At 40.8% G+C, this 17,891-nt stretch overlaps 1 protein-coding gene across 2 annotated transcripts in view; it reads right to left on the bottom strand.

The window, feature by feature from the left end:
- NDFIP2 (Nedd4 family interacting protein 2) overlaps window positions 1-14,374 on the bottom strand; it is a 47,434-nt gene extending 33,060 nt beyond the window's left edge. For both annotated transcript variants that reach the window (XM_080374602.1, XM_080374603.1), the window contains exon 1: window positions 14,216-14,374. In XM_080374602.1, the coding sequence (XP_080230728.1) occupies window positions 14,216-14,251 (36 nt within the window). In that variant the 5' untranslated portion in view covers window positions 14,252-14,374. The remainder of the gene's footprint in view (window positions 1-14,215) is intronic.
- Between the last annotated feature and the right edge of the window lie 3,517 nt (window positions 14,375-17,891).

Genomic DNA, 17,891 nt, shown 5'->3' with positions numbered 1-17,891 from the left:
TTCCGAAGTAATCAGATGCAATGCCTGAAATCAGCTGACACCCTCCAAAGAACATGAACCGTAAGAAAGTGCTTAGTACAGAAGCCTTTACTGAGGGGACTGATGTGGATGTTTTACTCTTTCAGTTTTTTAAAATAAAAACTTAAAACTGGGAGGAAGATCTCGTTCTCTACTTAACACTTCATTTACCTGCAGATAGTAATTTTGCCCAACCTACAGATGTTTGCTTGCCAGCATAAACACAGCTTTCTTTATTTGTGATGAACTGACTGTACAAGAGTGACAACATAGGCAAGTTACTAAAATATGCCAGTTTTTTAAAAAATCAGGGGGAAAGGATATAATAAGATGTCTTATGTCACCTATACCATAAATATACAAGATTAGAATGACGTTTTCTGATGAAGTGCACTGAAGTAGCCCACGCTAGCTCTAGTCATACTCATAATGTAACACGCAAATAGCACTCACTATTTCTGTTACCTGATTTTATGCACATTTCAAAAGCTGTTTTCCCATTTCATAAAATATGATTTACAGAAATCAATACATTATAGAATTATTGCAATATAATTAACTTCATCAGCATATTGCGAGCATTTTAAAAGACCTTCTTTATAAACATACACTATTTTCATGCTATTTTTATCATTTCTTTAGTATAGCATAAAATTATGCACTGCCATATAGGGATAAAAAAAAACCCAAACAATGAGCCAGCTTTCTTTTCCTGTTTCCTCTTATACCTCTATTACTAGCTTATCTTGACAAAGCCTGACTTTTAGGTAAGTTTTAGTAGTGATGGTTCTGCCTGGACCAAAACCAGAGCTTCACAGCAATTCTCACCGGCAATCATAAATTACAAGTGTTTTTAATGTGCCCTCCTTTCTCATCTTTCAAATGACACTAAATTTTTGAAGTCAGGCTCTTCCAGTTTTGACCTTAAACTGACCAGTTGATGGGTTCTTTCAAACTGCCTTAAAACAAATAAGTGCACAAAAACTCTGTAATGCTGGACCTTGTATTCTGTGTTAAGTAGAAGCGTGGAGATGACCACATAGATCATGCAAGTTCAACCCTTATGTGCAAACCAGTCAGCTGACACACTTCCTCCAGAAAAAGCAACACACTCAGCAACAGAGGTTTACCATCCTCACTTTGTATAAGTTTACCCTTTGGTCTTCCACAGTCAGTTTTTCAGACTGCCAAAAGGTCAACCAAAAATATCCACTTACTGCAGCTTCTAGTGCTGGAGGGATGGACATGAAAGACTCACCTCAAGATTGCTGGTGCAATGCACAAAAATTATTCCAATGTTTCTGCATTAGATTCATTACATCTTCCATACTGGACATTTATTCCACCAAAATTCTATTGTAGTAAATATGAGAGGTGTAACCAACAGCATGCTATCATCTTCATTAAGCTTTCAGGAAGCTCCTTAGCTCTCTGTGTTACACCTGATGTTTCCATTTGCTGAAAAATTCAAAGGCCTTTTACACCTGCCTAGTAGTAGTGATTTGTAAAACTGTACTAAACTGTTTTCTACAAATGAGGCTTGAGACTGAGGCTCGATAGCAGAATTCTCTACCTACATAAAAATAATTTCACTTGAACAAATACAGGCTGTGTATTAAATGCTTGTTTTGTAACTACATTTTGCATTTTTGAGCTTTAGAATTCTACAAATAGGTTTATTCATCTGTAAGCAAAATATAAATCTAGGGATTTTCAAGGGAAAAAAACAAAGGAAATCTTGAAATAAAGTGTAATTCTGAACCTGTTATAAAAGTACTTCATGTTGGAGACAGCTTTGACCTCTGTCTACCTATCTGTTGTTTCTGAATGACATCCAATAGTCTCAACAGCTCACACTATCAACTATTACATTTTATTTTTAGAAAAACCCATAAAACCTATACCATCAACCCATTCAAATGCCATCATGCCAAGATCAATCAGCCCTAATTTAGGTCACTAGCAGCCACTGAGCAATCAAAACTAAAACAAATAATCTGTAATTACACTTAGATAAGAATTATAAGAACAGAAGAGATAAATCCTCCTGCAAAATAAATATTTTAATTTTCCTGCTCATCAGGAAACAAACAGCCACAATGGCCTTTGAAAGAAGTATTTCACAATTTTGTAAAATACAAGATTTCTTGAGGGGAAAAAAACCCCACATTGTATTTTAACTTACTAGCTTTCTCCTCAGTATCAGTTTTTATCCTCTACCAATAAGGTAGTTTATAACACCATCATGCCTTTTCCTTCAAATGCCTGTTGTAACACCAACCTACCACGAACCTGTGCAGACCAACTAGTAGGAAGGTAGTTATATGCAGTTCAGCACCAAACACACTCCTGAAACACAGTCCTGGCCAGAGCCATAACACTCCAGAGAAACATCATCCTCTAGAGATGGGGAAGCCTTCAAATTAATAAATACTAAAATACTAAGCAATTAAGCTTATAAGGTACCTCAGTACATTCCAGCAAAACACAGAAATCCAGCATATTTAAGCTTTTTGCTTCTATGCATTTAAACTAAGTGATCAGATCTGATCAGAATTCCCAACTGCACAGAACAGATCCACGTCATTTTTTTCCCCACCATCCCACCACTTGGCAAGCATCAACTATCACATACCCAGATCTAGCAATAGCCCTTCATCTTTGGTTTTTTTAATTGATGTATCTTTGCACAAAGTTTTCAACAGTAGTCAATAGGTTAGAAGGTCAAAGATGCAAACTCTGCACTAGAAGCAAGAAAGCAGAACAGAAGTCCATTGCTGCCGTACCACAGCTGTGTAGAAATACCAAATGTGTCTGCTAAATAAGGATTAGGTACCATGGAAACCCACAACCTCTGGAGGCAAACTTCTACCGAAAAGATTTACTAGAGATTTATACTGAATATTGTTGAAAAGTATGTTGCAGCATAGTGTTTTTTCTGTCAAAGGGAGACTCCTCAGGTTAAATTTAAGTGATCGATAGCAAATGAAAGTGTTACACATGCACTTCACTTACGCGATAGTTAAATCATTTTAGTCAGTTCTCTTCAACTAGGGATCTTTAACCTACTAGGTTTTTCAAGTGCTTTTTTAAAGATGGTTATAAGCATGTCAGAAAAAAAGAAAAAAACCCAACCACCCTAAACAATGGTGAACATGAATTGGTGAAAGAAAAAAAAAAAATTATTATGTATATGTATGTGTATAGATAGATATATAGATACATCTCTCCATTCCAATGGCTACTTTACATATAACATTTTACTTGCTCTTTCATTTTTTGTTGACTACAATCCAGATTTAAACAATTAATTACACATTTAACAGCACAACGTACACATTTGCATTAATTCCCTATGACTTTTAAGACATCTATTCCTTCCCATCCCTCACATTTACTAATAGCTCTACTTTTGCTTTTAAGGACAGTAACATACCATGTGTCAATATAAGAAGTCTTCTAGAAAAATAAATATTCTGAGACTAATGCTACTAAAAAAGTAGTGTTATTCTTGAAAATATAGCCATCTCTCCCCACTTACACTTTTTAGGTTTCTTCTCTCCTAAAGAATTCCTCAGAAATAACTCTGAACACTGGAATTTTGGTATGATCCAAACAAATACATGCTTCATATTTGTTGTAAAATTATAAATTGGCCATAGTTTCCAAGAGTTTTTCCTACTGCATTGTTACAGAAATTAATCATGACATTCACAAACAAAAACCTGATATCTCAAATACTAATAAAGACTATGGCTGGGACCAACATTTTTCAAATCCTGAAGCATGGATACAAAAAATATTTCTAAAAAAAAAGTTTGTAAAAGCTTACTCTAAAGCTTGTACATAAGGAGGTACTGCAGCTCTGATCTACTCTAGAAGTTACTGAAAAGATTACTATGTAGCCTCCTATTTGTCAAATGGTAACTTGAGAACAGCTTGAGAAACTGGTTTAAATTCTATAAACAAAGTACAAAATCAGGCTCTCCTCCTTGAGTGCTTTCTAGTTAGAAGTAAGAGACATACTAATTAAACAGAAGTATGTTACTGAGACCAGCAGTCAGTCTAAGGAAGTGTTCCATCTCCAACACAATCACCAGGAGATACATGGACAGCACACAAGCCTTAGTCACTTATTTGCCATCCATTTTCTTCAGACTCCTCTGACATTCACAGCTGTTATATTATGGCTGGTAAAGTATCCTTCTCTGCCTATTCCATTTGCATGTTATGGATTTGATCCATACGAATTTGTGTTCCTGAATCTGCTAATAATATCTGCCTCAATCTTGTGTATTAACAAACTGTGTATGTTCACTTCTCCTTGTGTTGTTTCTTTTCCTTGATTTAAACCAAACACCAGTGAGCGCTCTCTGGTTTTACTGTTGCACAATTTGGTGAATTACAGCTCCACAACTGCTTTATCCACTGCCTTGGCAACTCTGGATCACTTCCATGCCCCACCACTTTTAAGATCTGCTTCCCTTTAACTTCTGTAGCTCCTCTATAAGCTCTTCTTGTGAAAGACCAAAAATGCATACAGTACCCAAGAAGCGAGCAGGTCCCTGGTTTAATACAATGATGCTTTCTGTTCATTCTCACTATCTTCCCTGATGATGGACAACATTTTATCAGGATTTGTTGGCAGCTGCCACTAACAGCTTCAGCAAACAGTCAGTGACAGCTCCAAGAACTGCAAGTCAAAAAGGTCTTGTCTTTACTTATCAGCAGCTTTATAGAATCAGTACAGAAAGCAGATCCCAGTCACTCTAAAGTCACACAGAACATACAAGACATATAAACTGTAAAAGCTGAGGGAATAGGAAAGCCTGTAAAATTAGGAAATGGACAGGGCCATCACCAAAAACAAACTCAATATTCAGTAGTTAGTACCAGCTTCCATTTTAGCCTACATTCATCTGGGCTGAAAAACTCAAGTGTGATTGAAAAAGCTGAATATTTCTCTAAATATATTATTCGTGTTTCACTTAGAGGCCCAAGTACAGTAGGAAGGCTTACGCACAAAGCTTCCTAATGAAGACAATGGAGGAGGATGCTAAAAATGGCAAATTCATTATGCAAGGGGAGGGATAAAGAAAAAGAGGAGTTTCCTCCTGGACAAGTATCATGGAAACTGAACTGCAGAAGCAGTACACAGTTTCGCCTTAAGTCCCTGATTTGAGAGAAGCAGGAAAAAAAAGAAATCAAGCTTGTGTCTCCTATATCACATGTACTTACGCGTCCTTGAAAATTCTGCAGGAAAACTCTAAGAAAAACTTCAAATGTCTCAACTTTATTGACAACACAGTTTTATTGCTTGCGTACTTGAATAAAGCTAGTCAAGCAGAACAATTTCCTACTCAATAGTACAGAGTAGCCCAAAATGAAATAAATAATTAATTATATAAAATATAGATCAGAAGATATTATTAATCAATAAGAGCAAACATTCTCTATTTTTATTAGCAGGTCAATTGTGCCTGACTTTCAGCGTAACTCATTTTCTTAGTAACTGGAAATGGAGTATTCAAGCTCCTCAACTTACAGAGATAACACGGAGAAATTTAAACAGCTTAAAAAGCCCACACACATACACAACACCAGCTGAACACACTTATCGTGCATTGCATCCAGAAGAACAGGCTCTACTGAAGAGATTCTCATTTTGATTTGCAGTCTTCTTTCTCCTCCATCCACTATGGGATTCACAGGTTTAATATAGTTTAGTAGCAAAGACAAACACAACCCACGCAACAGCAATGAACATTAAAGGCCCTTTCTTTGAAAAATGCATGTTTATGTCTCAACAGATAGTACTGAGTTTTTTCAACCCTACTGTTAAAGAGTGCCGACTAAGCACTTTGAAACAAACATACAAAATATGTGGCCCAAAGGACAGTTCTCTGGACCCTGCAGTTGCTAGACAGATGATGCACACACCTGGAAGCAGGCGCTTTCCAGCAGGCTGCTTGATTATAAGGCAGATAAACAAAACCAAAACAACACAAAAAGCGGCAGTCCAGGAAGCGATAAAGGAACACGGACCCCATCACTCATCATCAGTTGTGGCCCAGCACTGCAAGGCTTTAGTGCTTGTTTGTTCAAATTATGAACTCTCATTCTAGAATTTGGAACAGGTTTTTAAGAGTGAACAGTTTGTGCTAGTCTTTTTCCTGATAGTTTATTCTATGCATTTGATGCAAGTCAGTTTTGTGACCCCAAGTCTGCAGTTTCAATTAAGTCTTAATGCTTCAGTATATTCCTTAAAAATACTTTAAGTACTGTTCCCCTTAAATTCAAAAATATGACAACTAATGCGAAGTACCATGGTCAAAATGGACAACTGGCTTCAGTATCACCCAAAACTCCTATCCCAATTGCCTCATGCTTTACCAAAGGCATTGTTCAGTCCTCAAAGATGACAAACGTTACCTATACTAACCACAACCAAAGCTTAAACATAAGCTTGTGCTACTTTACCAAAAAAAATCCCAACAAACCCAAAACAAAAAAAAACAAACCACAAAAAAACACCAAACTTACTTTCTGCAGTAAGGAGATAACAAGGGGATGCTTACAGTATCAGTTAACAACCCTTCCTCAAGTCTGATCTACGTAAACTTTTCAGATTAATCAGGGAAAAGCAAAATTAAATTCAATACTTCAAGCTTCATATACATCTTTACCAAGGACATGATTCTGACCTCTCTTACAACAATAATCAGTCAGTATTAATAAGATTACTGTCAAAAGGTAAAATATTGTTCAGAGCTAAAATGGACAAACTGTGTTAAATTACCATTCAACAGTTGGGAGACCAAAATTTGTTGTTCTTTTTTTTTTTTCCACTGGAAAGCCACGTTTTACAAGCAGAAAGATGACAAATCTCTGCCAAGCACCTGGAACAGTAACTCAAGAAAAATGGGATTACAAATGGAAATCAAGTAACATATGGGTTATTGACCAGATTTTCTTGTGTCTACGCCACTCAGTTTTCTAAATCATTCTGTCCATTACACACACAGTTGGAGGAGGCACAGCCAGGGATGGCGTTGGGGAATTACTCAATACTTAATGTTTTGGCTGTAAGTGATTAAGTTAGACTGTACCAGTTTTAGGTTAATCTTAGTGTACAATAATGGAAATTACGCTTAAGTGGAATAAACACTTAAATGTTAAAATGGAAATATATTTTCCGCTTTCACTGTAAATCTCAAAGCCATAAGGCATCCACATCCTGACATGTGCTGTAAGCCCCAGTTGTGCAAGTCTGAAATGACTTCAACACAAAACAGGGTTCATCATTTTCATTAAAAACACAGCTGGCAAAGGGGGTACCCAGTTCACTAAACTCAGCTAGCTGTGACAGCACTTGCCCAGGAAGTGGGAGACCTAAGCCTGCGGCAGCTCAAACCCGCAGTCCTGACTGTGCAATAGCTCAGTTTCAGTAGGAAGAGTTAGCAGTGCCTCTCCGACCTAAAAAGTTGCCAATTTTTTCATTCTTTTTTTTACTCATAAGCTATGAAGGTTACTTTTCTCCTCTGATTGGAAATAGCTTGCCTAATGTGGCTGTACAGGTATACATCCAATTGTTCATTCCCCTTTCCAAAGTAGCCAACACACCTGAAGATCAGGAGGTTTGAAGCTATGAAACGCAATACAATATTCAGATTTGTGACTGTAAACTAGGCACTGAGGTCTTGCAAAGTTAAGTGTAATGACATTACCAGTTGCCACATCTTCCTTGTTTTGTCAACACTGTCACCAGAAAGAAAATTTCAAAATAAGCCTAGAATTAGCCATTTGTCATAAGTAACTAATTTTCCCCATCTGGAAGACTGCTATTAACATTTTATATTAACATAGCATTTGATCTCCTTCTCTGGAGGCATTCAAAACCCACCCAGATGCAATTCTGTGCAACCTGCTCTAGGAGAACCTACTTTAGCAGGGGGTTGGACTCAGCCTCCTGAGATCCCTTCCAACTCTGACCATCCTGTGATTTCTGAGACTATCTTGATGTGGTTTCCACCACATTCTTCAGACACAAACAAGCTGAGAAGAGTGCTTACAGTTTCTCTTTTTTAAAGTTGCATGAAAAAAGCACCTAGCTTGGCAACATCACAGCTGACTTCTGCTAAGAACTGTCCTATTTGAAGGTATTCTATTCCTGTTACTGAACTTCTGCTTTTTAAAATAGGATTAGAAGACTTACTAGATGCAGCATGCAATACCTGCCACAGCCTGAAGTTGTGCTTTTACGTTACATGACTTAGCGTCACTGCACAGATCAGGCACACCTCTCTTTTGGTTTTGTGCGTCTTTCAAGAACCAAAAAACCCCACAGTTTCACAAGATTGGCTCAGCCACACCAACAGCTTGCTGCCACCAAAAAGGACAGTCCTGTTCCTGTCCTCTCCTCCTGCACTGCCCTTGTGCAGACTCAACCTTAAATTTTGGCCTAAAAAGACCTTTGGAGAAAAACCTGAGTATAGCAATCCAGGTACCTTCTGCTGGTTTTTACTACTCCTTTTGTTCAGTACAATAAAACTGGTGTCCTGTAACACTAAACCAGTTTGTATGCAACTACCTTATGTCCCTCTGTGCCCACGCCAAAAAGAAAACTACCTACATGGCACAACCTGTGCCCACATAAAGAACCAGAAAACTGTTCTAACTGCTGTTACTCCCCCTGTACCAGTAAGCCACCATTTCTTCCTGTGAATCAGTTGTAGAGCTGGGTGTTTTATCTGTGGCCCTCTGAAAGAGATCCAAAAAACAGACAGTGATGGCAATACACTAAGTTAAATTACCCTACTTTAAATTTACGAAGAGGAATAGACAGAAAGGATTGTACCTGTCTGGTATCTCATCACCTTGACTTAAAAGAAACATAGCAAGAGATCTGAGGTTTATTTCCTTGCTCATGTAAGACATGAAAGTACTTAGAAACTTAAATAAAAATTGAAAAAAATGTAAAATGTATTACTTTTTAACCATTACCTGCATCACTACTATATCTGCAAATGTACCTCAACATTCACAATTCTTCTGCTTCATTTGTGGCAGAATTTTTCATAAAAAACAGGAAAAAGTGTGTATAAAAATATTAAACCTATTCATTAAAAAGAACAAAACATGTTTAATACACAAATTTGTCACATGTAAAAAAGTTAGAGAAAAATTAAAATTTAAAATATTTCATTATTAAATTCCAAAGAAAAACTGAGATGCAAGGATAGCCCATTGTTTGAAAGTGCCATTTACCTCACTTCAGAAGATTCTCATTTGCCCTTCTACACTATTAAAGGTGTTCCATGAGCAAAAAGCCAGTGCACTTAAAAATTTTATCTTCAATGATTAAGAGGTTCATATCTCTATCAGCGCAACCAACACATGCAAACAACAGTAACACTTATAATTTCAGGCATCTTTACTCAGTATTTTTCAGTATTATAAACAGTCCCCTAGATAAAGTATTTTATCTTCCAGTTACAGCATCACCACCAGATCTGTGGAAGGCAACAGAATTTCCCTATCGTAACCTAGTTCGTTCAGCAACACCAATTACATAAGAGTTCTCCAAAGGCAATACATACTATAGAAAACATGCTAGATATACGCTAGGAGTCTTATATCAACGTCTAGAATAAACAATACTTGGGGCTTTATTTGCCAATCACTGTTAGGCTCAGTCCTGTGAAAAGAAAGAATGGAGGAAGATATTTTTCTTTGTGCACACTTCCTGTGTAGGCTGACTTTCATGTGTTTGAGACCTACAATGACAACTTGACTTCAATTAAGGTTTTTAACCAAATAACATTGTGAGACAAAAGAGTCAATGACAACGGAGTTGAGATACAGAAAATTAAGCATTACCTGAGATAATTCTAAAACTATTCAAAATATGTAGCATTATGCAGGCAAATGGATTGGAATAAAGCGTTTACAGTGGCAATTTTCATCTCTTAGCCCTGTTTCTAAAAAGCACACACAATTTATATTCATACAAGATTCACATACTTTTTAAAAATCACAATTTCTTTACCCCTGTAAAGTGCTGTACAACAGCAGGCTGCCCTTGCATCACATCACTTACAAACCCCAGCAAACGCAGGTGCTACAGTGGCATGACAAGTTCAGTGACAGCTAAACTGACATCCATGTGGACTGCTCCATCTGTCCTGGTTTGCTACCTACCCATTTTATCACTTACCTATCTAGCTCTGACCACCCTATAAGTAAAAGACTGATGACTACTTGACTATATTATACACTATATATACACTATAACTTGAGTTATAGTGATAACTCAAAGCCTTAATTAAGATAGACTGAGGGGAGCTGTGAGTTGATTATAATTCTTAAGCAGTTCAGCATCTAAGTCCTGCAGCCTTCAACAGGATTTCTGTGCCTAAATCACTCATACGCACGTGAAGTCTTTCGTCATGACTCAGTTACCTGGAAAAATCACATTGCACAGAAAAAAGGCCATCTCAAGCTTCAGTACTTAGTTGCTCACCCAGTTTTACCCACCACAGAAAACAATTGCATTTCTTTTTTCTTTGTTTCGGTATATATTCACAAAGCATCATTCAAATCCCTTTTTCTGCAAACCAGCTAGACTAGGAGCAGACATTTCAGGCAAGATAGTAATGCACAAATTAAGGTCAGATAACAAAGAGCTAGAAGGTAAAAAGAATCAGGAGAATGATCACTGAAGAATTTTTCTTATAATTTTTCTAAAGTTGATGCCTTGGACCCCTTATCCAACAAGTAGAACAGAGGAAGAAAAAAAAAAACAACCCCTAACAATAAGGAAATTACACAACTGACCTGACTATACCTGTAATGAATGTAAATTTTAAAGCATGTTTACCAACAGCAGGACTGCAGGGTGCAGGTGACTAAGGGGGGGGGGGGGGGGGGGGGGGGGAGAGTGAGGAGGGGCGGGGAGGAAGTAAAGCAAGCCAACAAAGGTTGGCTAATTTACTTCTGATGTCATATTCCTGCAGGGAAGCATGACAAATTCTTACCCATCAATTAGCTGTCTTTTTGCCCTACAAAGACAGGACAAAAAAGGATGGGCAGAATGCAACACAAATCACAATGCCCAAAGCAGATCGTTACGTAATGCTGATGTATCGCCTCTTTGCCCACACTTTGCTGCAAATCCAAGTACCGGCTTTTTAGCAGTTGCCTGGTTTGAACATTTTTTAACTACTTTTTAAGTAAAACACAGATGCACAAGAAAGAAAAAGATGCAGAAAGAAGCTTTAGCGCTACTTCTGACAGAGATAAAAAACAAGAGAAGCTGAGAGTTATCTTTATGATCAGACTTTTTCTATTTCATAAGAAGTTATGAAACTGTCTTTTTGTGCTAAAGTTCAAAATTAAATTGCATTCCATCCTTATAGTCTTTTCGTTTAATTTACTGGAAGAAACCACAAATAAAAAGAGGCAGCAGTGAGATAGCTCCTTTAACTTCACTGAAATGCTACTGTTAGTGCCAGGAACAGAAATGCAAGTCAGTAATTCTTTTGATGATAATTCTTTCTACTTAAAAGAGAACTTGCCCTGCATACAGCAAAACAAATCAGTGAGAAGTAAAAGCATAATGGCAACAATTGAAAAAAAAGTGTTTTACTGTTTGGGAGCCCGGGAGTGGGGGGAAGACATACAGTGAGCATATCAAAATCAGTCAGATTTCATAAGCTTAGCATTAGGGAGTGGGATGTTCACAAAACTAATGTGATTTTAGCCACGTTAAGTAGTATTTTTTTTCTATATTTTGTCCTTAAAAATCAAGACACAACCGTAAAATCTGCAGTAATCTATTGTTTTCTACTTATCACAGCTATTGTGTAAGCAAATACACCATAACATTTAAGATCACATGCTTGAATAATCAGGTGTAAAAAAGTATATCTACAATTACCTTGTTCCTTCCATTCTCCAACCCGACACAGTAAATAAATAATGCTACAAAAATCTCAATGTCTAGCAGTCAGATGTAACACAGAGAAGATAAAACAACACACTCTTTCCTATTGGAAAGTAATCAGTAAGGTTGTATTTTAAACTCGAGTCCATCACAGATTAAGACAGCACTTTCATTGTGACTTACAACAAATTCAATGGAACTTAATGTGCTGTAATTGCTAAGGCTTCAGAGAACGCTTCCGTAACAAAATTCAGTGCCACAACTGACCACAAAGTTTAATATACATGGGGAACTAAGTAGGCCAACTCCTGCCGTTGAATATTTAGATTACCCATTTTGAAAGGCTGCACCAAAGAGCACTTACCAAGTCAGGCACCAGCACAATTGCTGGAAATTCCTAATCAAATATAACATAAAAATATTAAAGAGACAAATTATTTCTTTGTCCTATCTTACCATGTTTTTCTCTACTCCTCTGAGTAATCAAATTAAAATTTCCCTTATATTTGTCTGAAGGTTAATAGCATATACTTTTAAGGCCTTTTAAATCATACCCAGGTTACTTCAGGGCTCGGTGAAGACAGTGTTTGCAGGCTCTTATGAAAGCGCTCCGCCAACATTTTCATTCTCCATTGCAAAGAAAAAAGAACAACTTTAGGACTTCTGTTGACTCCAGGTTATGGCAGCATAGTGCAGGAAAAGAAGTGTGCTAGAAAGCACTGACCTGTAAAGCACTTGGCAACTGACTAGCATCCTAAAGACATACATCACTCCCAAAGAGTCACAGTGTGCTAGGTGTATTCATCAGCTATATGACAATCTCAGTGTATAGTCGTCCAAAAGCATACAAAAATTTCCCACATTGTAAAACTATCAAAAGAAATATTCCAAACCTATTACAAGGGTTTTCATATATTATTTTTTTTAATCATAACATAGGAACAATCTGAATATAAGTATCAGGACTTAGTACTACATATGTACAGATGTAAATGTGATCACTTCTGTGGACACTGTTTTCATGCCTAAGCCATAAAATACAAACATTAAGATAAATAATTCAGGATTTGGCTAGAACACTGTAGTAGAAATCTGAAAGTACCAAAGACTTCAGACTTCTGTAGTATATCCTTACATACACAGCAAAGCCACGAAGTACAAAGGACTGAAGGATACAACGAACACTTTTGAGGAGGCTGACTGGACCCAAGTCATTTTTGTGACCAACTGTCAGAAAAGCTTACGTATTTTGACTGTAATCGGCTTGCAAGTAATGACTGTTAAGATTAGTATAATTAACATTAAAGTAGCGCCTGTAAGAAACAAGCAGTACAATTTGGGCAGGAGGAAGATCTCTGCATCATTTATTTCCGTAGTGAAGTTTGGGAAGGAAAGAACAGCCGTTTGAACTGGACTCGGTGAACTGCAAGGCACCGAAGGCTGTTCTTCAGTAGGACAGCGCGCTCCCGTGTGCTTGTGCGTGTGGACAGACACACACGGAGGCTCGCCGCAGGTCAGCCTTCCGCGGCTTACAGCCCCCTGCATCTGAACTGCAGGAAACCCGCGTGCACGTGTAAGGGTATACACACGGGCTTAAAGATGACAACACAAAACCACGCACCACGCTCTACCCCTGTGCCAGAGAGCTACGAACTATGAAAAATAACCAGGTGTTGGCGCCGAAACGCCGCTTCGCTCCCAGGCACGTCCTGACCTGCGAAAGCTAACCCTACCCCCCCCCCCGACCTCCGCAGCCAGGCCGCCGCGAACCGCCGTCCGGCCCCGGCTCCGCCGCCCGGCGGGGCCCGCCGCCCCCTCACCAGCGGCGGACGCTCGGGAAAACCCAACGCCCCCGCCCCCGGGCCCGGACCAACCGCCGAGGGGCAGCCGGAGGAAGGCAAAGGGGGGCGGGCAAAGGCGGCTTCCCGTGCAGGCCGGCAGCGCGGCCGAGGGCGGGCGTCAGGGCTACGGGGGGGCAGTGAGGGGAGGCGGCGCCCGCAGAGGCCGCGCCGCCCGGGCAAGGCCGGGCTGTCAGAGCCCCGCCGCCGCCAGGGCAGGGCTGGGGACGGGGCCGCGCGCGGGCCCTCACCGGCGCTGGAGAAATGCCAGGGGGTCCCTGCCAGACCCCCCCGCGTGGGAGCCGGGAGCTGGGGGGTGGGGGAAGGGCGCCCCGCTCGCCCCCTCCCCCGCGCCGCCCCGACCCGGGGGGGCGGGGGCAGGCGAGCAGGGCCTCGCCGGGGACGCCGCACTCACCACTCGGTAGCGGCTGGCGGGCTGGTGGTGATCCATCCTGGCCGCCCGCCGACACGCACAGCCGCGGCCGCAGCTCCTCTGACCGACCCCGCGTCCCTCGGCCCTTCCCCCGCCCGCTCGACCCGAGCCGCCGCCCCGGCCCTCCCCCGCTGCGGCCGCCTCCCGCCCACCCCGACGGCGGAGCCGGCCCCGGCCCCGCCCCGCCCCGCCCCGCCCCCGCCGGGGGAGGTGCCTGGCCCGCCACGCCCGCTCTCGGCGGCGGGAACGCCCGCTCTCTGTGACGTGCCGCCGTGTGCGTGCTCGGCAGCGCGTGCCTGGGCCGTCGGGGGCGGGCGGTGGCCGCCATGTTCTCCCGGCGGCGGAGGGCGTGCGGCGTCGCTGGCGGCTGCGGGGTGGGAGGCGCGCGCCGCATTCTTCCCCCGCCCGTCGCCCTGGTGCCGCTCCTTTCCCCGTGTTTCCTTCGCGGGTGCTGAGCCCCCTGTCTCCCCCTGCGGTTTCCCGCCTGTGGCATTGCCATCTTTGCTGCTGCTGCTGAAGGCGCTGAGGGTCGCTGCCTCCTGCCGATGCAGTAGGCCGAGGGCTGTGAGGGGCCCTGGCTCTGCTGCAGGCCTGCACGTTGTGCTGACCAGAGCTTGTCGGCTGGCCGTGCTGGCGGCCGTCCTCTGCCTATTCCCGGGTGCCATGTGTGGCTCCCAGCTCATGTCCGGGTGTCTGCACCTCAGCCCTTTCGCCAGTCTTTTATCTGCAGTTCTATTCTGTGAGGCGGTTACGTCCCAAACCAGTTCCTTGCTTAGGTACTTGCCTCCATGGGGCAAGGAAAAGTAGGATGTGGCACAGAAGACATCAAGGGGACCTGGAGAATGATGTTGAATAGGCTCTACCTAAAGGAATTTTGAGTCTTGAGACTCCTTGCCCTCTGTTCCTTTGAAGGCAAAGCACCATTCTATGACATGAAAATGTCATGACTTTCTTTTTTTCTCTCTTAATCCTAAAGCTAAATGTTTATGACCTCCTGAGGCAAAAACCGCGAAACACACCTTCACCCATAGTGGCATGTCAGAGAAGGTTGACTCATTCCTAGATTCCCAAACTGTCAAGAGATGTAGCTGTGGTACAAAAGAATTTCGAAATAGCTGTAGGTGCAGCTCCTAGCTGCAGCGGAGAGGACGGTGTGTATGTGTACTGAAGTATAACAGATTGGCAAGGTAAATGCTCTCACAAAAGCAGCTTCTTTCTATCACTAATGGCTTGCATGCAGAACTACCGTGCAGCCCAGATCATCGCCTTTATCCAGGCTGCCTGCTAGTACAGAGGCTGACCTGCGCAGTGGGGTAAGCATTCTTGTGCAGGCAGGTATTACTGATAATCTGGGTGAGGACCTGAGGAAGCAAAGTCCCAGTAGGTACACATAGGAGGGTGGGGAAGCGGAGTGTGAGCTTGGAGTTTTGTTTTAGGTGGGGGTGGGAGTGAAGATATACAGCATTATGAAGGAGGAGGAGGTGGATACGTGAGGCTTTCTGTGGGTGCTTGGGACCTTGCTTATAGCCGGTAGCTGGCTAATGCAGCGGTTACTAAAGCTACCCAAACAAAACAGGTTTGGGAAGTTTGGGCCTACTCTGTTGTTTGTTGCATTTGTTATGTTTCTCATACAAGAACTCTGTGGTACATCAAAAGCCTGAGCAGTTAAGAAACAAAGTTGGCAGAGAAATGTAGGTTAGAAATGGATTAATGTTATTTTCCTGACAGGATTTCCTCCTTTTTCCTTTTCACCACTATATATAATGAAAGTTTCTGTGTTTAATTATTCTGTCTTAAAAGGAACGGTTATTAATGAAGGTCATAATGAGTTTAAGAATAGTTTGTACAGACTACCGCACTGTGCTTCAATTACCAAATAGTAGGAAAACCTCTTAATTATATTACCAAACTTCATAGGAGATGGAATTTGGACCATTCATGTGATAGGTTTAACTTCTAGTGTCTTCTATATTGTTAGAAACAAATTTCCCCAAAGTAAACTGTCATCTGACCTCCACGGTTTTTGTGAGGTTTTTTTAATCTCAGCTCTGTGGAATACACTATACTGGAAACTCCCACTTAGGTGTTAGCTAATAGATGCCAAACAGCATTTCAGTCTGTAAATGTTGGCATACAGTTGAGTAAGCATTTATTAATAAGTAACTTCCAGTTTTGAACTTGTGCAAATCATTTCTTTTAAGGGAGGAAAGGACAGTAGACAAGAACCAAAATATGTTTTATAAGCAAATTAGAAAATATTCCATAGAGCTTGGGAAGAGGGTCATAGAGACAAGGGTACTTATTAGATTCATTAGAGGTAATAAAGGTGTGTATGGGGAGGGAGTTGCATACTTTTGGACAAATTTTGGGTAGGTGATGAAACTTGCAAGATATATAGAGACACGACTTCTTTTTCTTTAGAAATATTATCAGTGTACTAATGGGATTTACTGTCAAAACATAATATGTGACTGATTAAGTATGTCCATCTTTCAGCTGTTATTTTTCTGGAACATTGCAACACTTTTTTAAAGCTATGTAACTGTATAGGAGGCTATGTCATTGTACTGGTAGAAGGCTGAAAAAGGAATGTCGTGCATTTCTATCAGATCTTTGTGTTTTCAAAATACTGTTGTCTGTATATTTTAACTGTCTGATTCCAGAGATTTTGACTATGACATAATACTAATTTGTACGGCAAAGTAGTCAGCAAACACTAAGGAACCTTTAAATCACAGAATGGTTGAGGTTGGAAGGGACCTCTGGAGGCCATCTGGCCCAACACCTCTGCTCAAGCAGGGCCACTTATAGCTGGTTGCCTGGGACCATGTCCAAACGGCCTTAGAGTATATCCAAGGATGGAGACTCCATAAGCTCTCTAGGCAGCCTATGCCAGTGCCCAGTCATTGTCATAGAAAATAATAATTAAAAAAAATAATATTCATCCTCCTGTGTTTCAGGTTGTGCTCATTGCCTCTGGTCCTCTTCACTGGGCACCACTGAAGAGCCTGGCTCCATCCTCTTTGCACTTTCCCTTCAGGTGTTTATATACACTGATGAGATTCTCCCTGAGCCTTCGCTTCTCCAGGCTAAACAGTCCCAGCTCTCTCAGCCTGTCCTCGTATGTGAGATGCTCCAGGCCCTTCACCATCTTGCTGAGCCTTTGTTGGACTCTCTCCAATATGTCCATGTCTTTCATGTACTCTCTTGTACAAAATACATATTGAACTTGAGAAATGTGTATTTCAGAATTGTTAGAACTTTATTACTTAGATGAAAATGTCATATTGACTAAAACACTTCAATACTGGTTTGAGGATTTACTTTTTCAGTTTGACCTTCTTCAACCTTACAACCCTACAGTGACAGTAATGGCTAGCACTGTTTTCTGGATCCTGCAGTAAATTTTTCATTGTAAAAGATATGTATTTAAGGAAACATGAATGGTGTTTGAAATAGCATGTAAACAAAATAGTGTCAAAATGACATCTAAAAGAAAGTACTGCTTCAGATTTGTTTTAGGAAAGAAGAAACTTAATTGCTGTTAGTCAGCAAGTTTACCACAGTTGTTACATCATGAAAGCAAGCCAAGAAAAGAATCTTCTTGGTAATAGCTGTTGCAAGCTCAGTTCTGTGAAAAGTTGACATGAAGGATGTG

The sequence above is a fragment of the Falco punctatus genome, assembly GCF_963210335.1.
Source record: "Falco punctatus genome assembly, chromosome: 2".
NCBI classification, from domain to species: domain Eukaryota; kingdom Metazoa; phylum Chordata; class Aves; order Falconiformes; family Falconidae; genus Falco; species Falco punctatus.
This window is presented reverse-complemented; position numbering and strand designations above follow the sequence as displayed.